The sequence below is a fragment of the Notolepis coatsorum genome (genome assembly GCF_963971535.1).
Source record: "Notolepis coatsorum genome assembly, chromosome: 1".
NCBI lineage: Eukaryota > Metazoa > Chordata > Actinopteri > Aulopiformes > Paralepididae > Notolepis > Notolepis coatsorum.
In genome coordinates this window covers 133,869,982-133,879,349 of record NC_140165.1, presented here as the reverse complement: position 1 = coordinate 133,879,349, position 9,368 = coordinate 133,869,982, and the positions used below count along the sequence as shown (strand labels likewise).

The 9,368-nt window shown below is 50.5% G+C and overlaps 1 protein-coding gene across 1 annotated transcript in view; it reads right to left on the bottom strand.

Annotated features, from left to right (window-relative positions):
* Window positions 1-6,706: 6,706 nt before the first annotated feature.
* nol6 (nucleolar protein 6 (RNA-associated)) overlaps window positions 6,707-9,368 on the bottom strand; it is a 63,971-nt gene continuing 61,309 nt past the window's right edge. The window contains exons 25-26 of the mRNA XM_084327689.1: window positions 7,535-7,636; window positions 6,707-7,245 (exon numbers count right to left, since the gene is read on the bottom strand). Of these exons, the coding sequence (XP_084183815.1) occupies window positions 7,096-7,245; window positions 7,535-7,636 (252 nt within the window). The 3' untranslated portion in view covers window positions 6,707-7,095. The remainder of the gene's footprint in view (window positions 7,246-7,534; window positions 7,637-9,368) is intronic.

The window sequence follows — 9,368 nt, the reverse complement described above, 5'->3', positions numbered from 1 at the left end:
GCCCCATCTCAATCATGTACCACAGCCCCATCTCAGTCATGTACCACAGCCCCCCTCTCAGTCATGTATACCAGCCCCCCTCTCAGTCATGTACCAGCCCCCTCTCAGTCATGTACCACCCAGCCCCCTCGCAGTCATGTACCACCCAGCCCCCTCTCAGTCATGTACCACAGCCCCCTCTCAGTCATGTACCACAGCCCCCCTCTCAGTCATATACCAGCCCCCCTCTCAGTCATGTATACCAGCCCCCCTCTCAGTCCTGTATACCAGCCCCCTCTCAGTCATGTGTACCAGCCTCCTCTCAGTCCTGTAAACCAGCCCCCTCTCAGTCATGTACCCGCCCCCTCTCAGTCCTGTATACCAGCCCCCTCTCAGTCATGTACCAGCCCCCTCTCAGTCATGTACCACAGCCCCATCTCAGTCATGTACCACAGCCCCATCTCAGTCATGTACCAGCCCCCCTCTCAGTCATGTATACCAGCCCCCCTCTCAGTCATGTATACCAGCCCCCCTCTCAGTCATGTACCAGCCCCCTCTCAGTCATGTACCAGCCCCCTCTCAGTCATGTACCACCCAGCCCCCTCTCAGTCATGTGTACCAGCCTCCTCTCAGTCATGTATACCAGCCCCCTCTCAGTCCTGTATACCAGCCCCCTCTCAGTCAAGTACCAGCCCCCTCTCAGTCATGTACCACAGCCCCCTCCCAGGCATGTACCACAGCCCCCTCTCAGTCATGTATACCAGCCCCCCTCTCAGTCATGTACCAGCCCCCTCTTAGTCATGTACCACAGCCCCCTCTGTCATGTACCAGCCCCCTCTCAGTCATGTATACCAGCCCCAGCCCCCTCTCAGTCATGTACCACAGCCCCCTCTGTCATGTACCACAGCCCCATCTCAGTCATGTACCACAGCCCCATCTCAGTCATGTACCAGCCCCCCTCTCAGTCATGTATACCAGCCCCCCCTCAGTCATGTACCAGCCCCCTCTCAGTCATGTACCAGCCAGCCCTCTCTGTCATGTACCAGCCAGCCCCCTCTCAGTCATCTACGAGCCCCCTCTCAGTCATCTACCAGCCCCCTCTCAGTCATGTACCACAGCCCCCTCTCAGTCATGTACCACAGCCCCATCTGAGTCATGTACCAGCCCCCTTTCAGTCATGTACCACAGCCCTCTCAGTCCTGTATACCAGCCCCCTCTCAGTCCTGTACCTGCCCCCTCTGAGTCATGTACCACAGCCCCATCTCAGTCATGTACCAGCCCCCCTCTCAGTCATGTATACCAGCCCCCCTCTCAGTCATGTACCACCCAGCCCCCTCGCAGTCATGTACCACCCAGCCCCCTCTCAGTCATGTACCCGCCCCCTCTCAGTCCTGTATACCAGCCCCCTCTCAGTCATGTACCAGCCCCCTCTCAGTCATGTACCACAGCCCCATCTCAGTCATGTACCACAGCCCCATCTCAGTCATGTACCAGCCCCCCTCTCAGTCATGTATACCAGCCCCCCTCTCAGTCATGTATACCAGCCCCCCTCTCAGTCATGTACCAGCCCCCTCTCAGTCATGTACCAGCCCCCTCTCAGTCATGTACCACCCAGCCCCCTCTCAGTCATGTGTACCAGCCTCCTCTCAGTCATGTATACCAGCCCCCTCTCAGTCCTGTATACCAGCCCCCTCTCAGTCAAGTACCAGCCCCCTCTCAGTCATGTACCACAGCCCCCTCCCAGGCATGTACCACAGCCCCCTCTCAGTCATGTATACCAGCCCCCCTCTCAGTCATGTACCAGCCCCCTCTTAGTCATGTACCACAGCCCCCTCTGTCATGTACCAGCCCCCTCTCAGTCATGTATACCAGCCCCAGCCCCCTCTCAGTCATGTACCACAGCCCCCTCTGTCATGTACCACAGCCCCATCTCAGTCATGTACCACAGCCCCATCTCAGTCATGTACCAGCCCCCCTCTCAGTCATGTATACCAGCCCCCCCTCAGTCATGTACCAGCCCCCTCTGTCATGTACCAGCCAGCCCTCTCTGTCATGTACCAGCCAGCCCCCTCTCAGTCATCTACGAGCCCCCTCTCAGTCATCTACCAGCCCCCTCTCAGTCATGTACCACAGCCCCCTCTCAGTCATGTACCACAGCCCCATCTGAGTCATGTACCAGCCCCCTTTCAGTCATGTACCACAGCCCTCTCAGTCCTGTATACCAGCCCCCTCTCAGTCCTGTACCTGCCCCCTCTGAGTCATGTACCACAGCCCCATCTCAGTCATGTACCAGCCCCCCTCTCAGTCATGTATACCAGCCCCCCTCTCAGTCATGTACCACCCAGCCCCCTCGCAGTCATGTACCACCCAGCCCCCTCTCAGTCATGTACCACAGCCCCCTCTCAGTCATGTACCACAGCCCCCCTCTCAGTCATGTATACCAGCCCCCCTCTGTCCTGTATACCAGCCCCCTCTCAGTCATGTGTACCAGCCTCCTCTCAGTCATGTACCCGCCCCTCTCAGTCCTGTATACCAGCCCCCCTCTCAGTCATGTATACCAGCCCCCCTCTCAGTCATGTACCAGCCCCCTCTGTCATGTACCAGCCCACTCTCAGTCATGTACCACCCAGCCCCCTCTCAGTCATGTATACCAGCCCCCCTCTCAGTCATGTACCAGCCCCCTCTCAGTCATGTACCAGCCCACTCTCAGTCATGTACCACCCAGCCCCCTCTCAGTCCTGTATACCAGCCCCCTCTCAGTCATGTACCAGCCCCCTCTCAGTCAAGTACCAGCCCCCTCCCAGGCATGTACCACAGCCCCCTCCCAGGCATGTACCACAGCCCCCTCTCAGTCATGTACCAGCCCCCCTCTCAGTCATGTACCACAGCCCCCTCTTAGTCATGTACCACAGCCCCCTCTGTCATGTACCAGCCCCCTCTCAGTCATGTATACCAGCCCCAGCCCCCTCTCAGTCATGTACCACAGCCCCCTCTGTCATGTACCACAGCCCCATCTCAGTCATGTACCACAGCCCCATCTCAGTCATGTACCAGCCCCCCTCTCAGTCATGTATACCAGCCCCCCCTCAGTCATGTACCAGCCCCCTCTCAGTCATGTACCAGCCCCCTCTCAGTCATGTACCACCCAGCCCCCTCTCAGTCATGTGTACCAGCCTCCTCTCAGTCCTGTATACCAGCCCCCTCAGTCATGTACCCGCCCCCTCAGTCCTGTATACCAGCCCCCTCTCAGTCATGTACCACAGCCCCCTCTCAGTCCTGTACCTGCCCCCTCTCAGTCATGTACCACAGCCCCATCTCAGTCATGTACCACAGCCCCATCTCAGTCATGTACCACAGCCCCCTCTTAGTCATGTACCACAGCCCCCTGTCATGTACCAGCCCCCTCTCAGTCATGTATACCAGCCCCAGCCCCCTCTCAGTCATGTACCACAGCCCTCTCAGTCATGTACCACAGCCCCATCTCAGTCATGTACCACAGCCCCATCTCAGTCATGTACCAGCCCCCCTCTCAGTCATGTATACCAGCCCCCCCTCAGTCATGTACCAGCCCCCTCTCAGTCATGTACCAGCCCCCTCTCAGTCATGTACCACCCAGCCCCCTCTGTCATGTGTACCAGCCTCCTCTCAGTCCTGTATACCAGCCCCCTCTCAGTCATGTATACCAGCCCCCTCTCAGTCATGTACCCGCCCCCTCAGTCCTGTATACCAGCCACCTCTGTCATGTACCACAGCCCCCTCTGTCCTGTACCTGCCCCCTCTCAATCATGTACCACAGCCCCCTCTCAGTCATGTACCACAGCCCCATCTCAGTCATGTATCAGCCCCCCTCTCAGTCATGTATACCAGCCCCCTCTGTCATGTATACCAGCCCCCTCTCAGTCATGTACCAGCCCCCTCTCAGTCATGTACCACCCAGCCCCCTCTCAGTCATGTGTACCAGCCTCCTCTCAGTCATGTATACCAGCCCCCTCTCAGTCTGATGAAATTGTTTTAAGTACTGGTTCGCCACAAGGCTGTATTCTTAGCCCTTTACTGTTCTCTATCTGCACTCATGACTGTACTGCTTCCTATGATAACAGTATGCTGAAACTACTGTCATTGGGCGTATAAACTCAAATGACGAGTTACAGATCAGAGGTGCAGAACCTAGTTAGGTGGAGTGAGACCAATAACCTCACCCTGAATGCTTCCAAAACGAAGGAGCTAGTCATCGATTTTAGACATAGCAAGGTATCCCATCTTTCATTACCATAAATGGCTCAGAGGTGGAGATGGTGAGCAGTTTTACATTTCTTGGGGTCACTATTTCAAATGACCTGAGCTGGCACTCCAATACCAGCACCATTGTTAAAAAGTCCCAGCAACGTCTTTTCTTTCTTAGGGAACTGAAAGAGTTCACTAATAACAGGGTGATTCTACATAACTTCTATCGCTGTGTGATTGAGGGCGTTCTTACTTCCTCTTGTACTGTATGGTTTGGTAACATTACAGACCAGGAGAAGAAATCTCTGAACAGTGAGACCTCGGGCTAGGACTCTGACTGACAAGGCCTTTTCTTCATTAGCTTTTCCTGTGGGAACATGCATACGATAAATTGATCTGTGACTCATTTCCCCTTTTCCAAAGAAGAAGCATTGTTTTACCAAGGTAGAAAGGGGGGATTCCTTGGACTGGTACTTACACTGCCTGCGGTATTCCTGTACAACCATCTGTCACTACTCACAGGTTATACACATACATCTGTCACTACACACAGGTTATACACATACCTGTACATCTAACTGTCACTACACACAGGTTATACACATACCTACAATCATCAAATTTGCTGACGACACAGTGGTGGTGGGCCTGATCTCTGCCAACGACGAGAGGGCCTACCTGGAAGAGGTCAAGGTCCTGGCGGGATGGTGCCAGGAAAACAGCCTCTCCCTGAACGTCAGCAAAACAAAGGAGATGATTGTGGACTTCAGGAGGTCGGGGGTCAAGGACTACAGCCCCCTCAGCATCGACGGGGCACCGGTTGAGAGAGTCAACAGCTTTAAGTACCTCGGAGCCTACATATCCAAGGACTTGACATGGACCACACACATTGACAGTGTTGTGAAGAAGGCACGACAACGCCTCTACTTCCTCAGGCGCCTAAGGAAGTTCCAAGTCAGTCAGAAGATCCTTAAGAACTTCTACTCATGTACAATAGAGAGCATCTTGACCGGCAACATCACCTCCTGGTTTGGGAATAGCACTGCACAAGACCGAAGCAGACTACAAAGAGTGACACGTTCAGCCGAACGCACAATTGGAGGGGGGCTCCCCACCCTCCAGAACATTTACATCAAGCGTTGCAAGGGCAAGGCTAAGAGAATCATTAAAGACTCCAGTCACCCGAACAACTGCCTCTTTGAACTGCTGCGGTCAGGCAAGCGATACCGGAGTCTCAAGGCGAGCACAGAAAGACTCAGAAGAAGCTTCTATCCCCAGGCCATCAGGCTGCTAAACGAACAATGAATGAACACTACACAACAACAACCACCAAACGCACATAGCACACACATCCACACGCGCACACACTCACTTTAAACAAACACACTGTAGCACCCACTCCACACACTTTATAGCACACACCCACTTTAAACAAACACACTGTAGCACCCACTCCCCACACTTTATATTTATGGATGAAGGATTGCACTACAACTCGTACACCTTACTGTAAATTGTACCTAAAATTGTACCTCATCCCATTTCTGCTTTGCACTAGATAGTACTGTACATTAGTACACTGCATAGTATATTATATGGTAACTCAGAACATTGTACATATGTCTATACCGAACACTGTGACCTCATTTTTCTTCTTCTAAATTACATGCTATATTATGTTATGATGTTATTTGATACTATCTTGTCTAGCACAGTCTCTGGAGCGTAACAGTAAGAAGCATTTTGTATGAAAGTATTCTGTACTTCTGTATGACAACTATTAAAGAACTTGAACTTGAACCTGTACATCTGTCACTACACACAGGTTATACACATACCTGTACATCTAACTGTCACTACACACAGGTTATACACATACCTGTACATCTAACTGTCACTACACACAGGTTATACACATATTTGTACATCTGTCACTACACACAGGTTATACACATACCTGTACATATAACTGTCACTACACACAGGTTATACACATATTTGTACATCTGTGACTACACACAGGTTAGACACATACCCGCTCATTTGGCGCCCTAGGCAAGCTTCACCACTGTGCCCCCCCCCCCCCCTCCCCCCACACCAAAAATATAAATAAAAACATTTTTTATGTCAAAATATTGGTTGCAGATTATTATTATTTTTCTTTGCTGGGTCGTTTTTTGGCTCTAGGCAACGGCCTATGTCGCCTGTAGGAAGCTCTGCCCCTGCACATACCTGTACATCTAACTGTCACTACACACAGGTTATTATAGCTAAATACTAGCACATTGTGATGGTATTGTACTTCCTATTGTACTTGTAGTAATATTGTATGTCTCCATCTAGTGATCATTATACGAACATGTTTTTATATAAACAGTGATGGATGTTAGGTGGGTAGATGATAAGATGACGAAGGAAACCAAAGATAGACCTGTAAGATACACAGACAGGACAAACTGAAGAAAGGAAGTATGAACAAAATAATGATTTATTCATCTTATAATTTCATTTATTTATTGAAATCATGCTGCTCCAGAAAGAAAGAAAACAACATTATCACTAGTCTTACATAAATCACTGTTCAATTTAGTTGACAATAGCCATACAAAGACAGACAAAACTGAGTTATACTTGGTTACACTGTATAATGTATGTGTGCGTGTGTGCGTATGTAATCAGAGAAATATATGTTCATGATTGAAACGTGTCTATGTGAGTGTGTGTGTAATCAGATGAATATACCATTATGTTCTTGATTGAAACATGCGTGTGTGTGTGTGTGTGTGTGTGTGCGCGTGTGTGCGTGTGTGTGCGTGTGTGTGGTGTGTGTGTGTGTGTGTGTGTGTGTAAAATCAGATAAACATACTATATGTTCTTGAAAGGTGTGTGTGTTCACACAGCCCATCTCTCCGTCCTGGCCTCCACTGACTTTACCAGGCCCTTCCCCATGACCCGGAGGTCCTCCAGTATGGCCTCTACATTAGGAACGGTGTGCGCCTCCTCCCCCGTCACCTCCACCAGCCGAGCGAACATCTGCGATGTCTGACGAAGACAAGAGGAGTGGGAGGAGGACCATGAGTAAAGGGGAGGGAAAGGACCGCCGGCGTGGCTGATGTTGACCCGTCTCAAACCCCGCCCAGTTTTCTTGATCCTCCAATCAGAACTGTTGCGTTGCAGTCGTCATTGGAGGATCGAGAAAAGAGGGTGGGGCCTGGTTGATATAAGACTGAATATTGAGGATGAATACGGGGTAACTAGGAGAGGGAAACGTGTGCGTTTCTTTCTTCTTCTGGCGTCATTAGTAAAATGACCTCGTCTGGTGTCTCCTTACCTTGAATGGCACGGGGTTGAAGGCCTTTGGTTTCCATAGAAGTGCAATAACGGTACCGCCATAGGGATCACAGAAGAAGAGGGCCAGATCTCCAAACGCATCCTGGAGAGGAATGGGAGTAGGCAAGTGAAACGAGGGCAAGTGAAAACATGACGACAGCTCCTCAGTTTGAATAAACCACGGAACTCCCTCTGCGTCTTGAACTTTAGATTATAGGTATTATGTTTCATCATGAATGGGGGGGGGGGGGGGGGGGGGGGGGGGGGGGGGGTCGTTTTTTTATGCTTTGATCGTCACCAACGGAATACGTTACACAGTACATTACACACATACGCTCCGATCACAATGAAGGAATTCTTGGATCTACGCAAGATTGATACCATATAGCCCTTACCTTGACTAGGATGTACCCCAAAAAGAATATTCCAATTATCTGATCGCCATTCCAAGTATTGATGTCGATCATGTCCATACCATAACCCACCAAAGAACATGAATCTGGAGTGTTTGATTCTTATAAATCCATGCGTTATAACCGCTCGCCATGCCCGACTAGGAAAAGTCCGCCCGGACCTATATAATCGACACACACCCGAATACAGAGAGTTTCAAAGGATGTGCAATACCGGCCGCAACCCACCAGGCGGCGGTATTGGACTTTTGCCATCTCAGACTCATTCCCTATGATAACACCAGGCTCCCTGGATGGAATAGGGTATTAAATCGAAAAAAATGAAAAATGACCCAGAAACGAGAATCTTTGTTTATGGCACTGAACGGTTGGGGCCCAGAAACGAGAATTCTCGTGAACGGCACTCAACGTGTTAAAAGGCATACTGGGATCCCGAGGGTGCAGCACCGGCCAGATCCTCCCAGGTGGCAGTATCGAGAGTGCAGTAAACCCTGTTCCAGACCGTGTGTTAGGTTTAAACCGCTCCGGGCGCAGTTTTTTAGTACAGGGAAGCCTAGAGGTTCACTCGGTCGCATTGAAACGGGTCCGGGCCCCTCCGTGCATGTGTTGTGCCGTATTATGTCGTGGACCAGATAGACATCAGATGGACCAGATGGCGACCAAACAATTGGAATATTCTTTTTGGATCTTTTTATCTGACATCAATTTCAGCTTGATCCAACAATGTTTTGATACCGATCCAGGTGATCAGTGTTTTTAGTGTTCAATACGAATGCCGTTACTGGCAATCAACGAAGAAACGACCCCCCCCCTTTCATGCATTCATGATGAAACATAATACCTATTATATACATTTGATTTGGAAATAGTAGCGTGTCCAGGCAAGAAACGCCAACGCTTATAGTAGAATTCACATTGTGCCCTATCCCAGGAATTATCCCAGATCACTCTGAAATTATACTTATATTCACCATGCGATAACACGTGAACGTATGCATGAGAAAATTATCACTTTTTTTTTATCTTGGATGGAAGAAAGTCAGTGTCAAATGACTATAGTATCGTCTCCATAGCTATAATATAGAATATAGTATATAGCTCTACAAACAAGGTGACGCACTCCTATCTTCAAAGCGTGGCATAAGAAGTTTAAAGAAGATAGGGCAGCTACGTGGCGTAGTGGGCAAGGCGCTCGCCATGAAATGCTGGAGACGCTGGGCTCGTCAGTTCGAGCCCAGCGCTCCACATTTGCTTTCAGTTTAGCTGGTCGTCCGTACTAATACACATTGGCCGTATTAGGGGGTGGGAAACTGATGGGTGGGGATCGGGCGTTGTGGACAGCGACTCCTACAGGTCGGTTGGTGCGCCTGCGCAGTAGAATCAGGAAGTGTCGGGGGCAGCGTGAGCCTCCCACGCGTTACT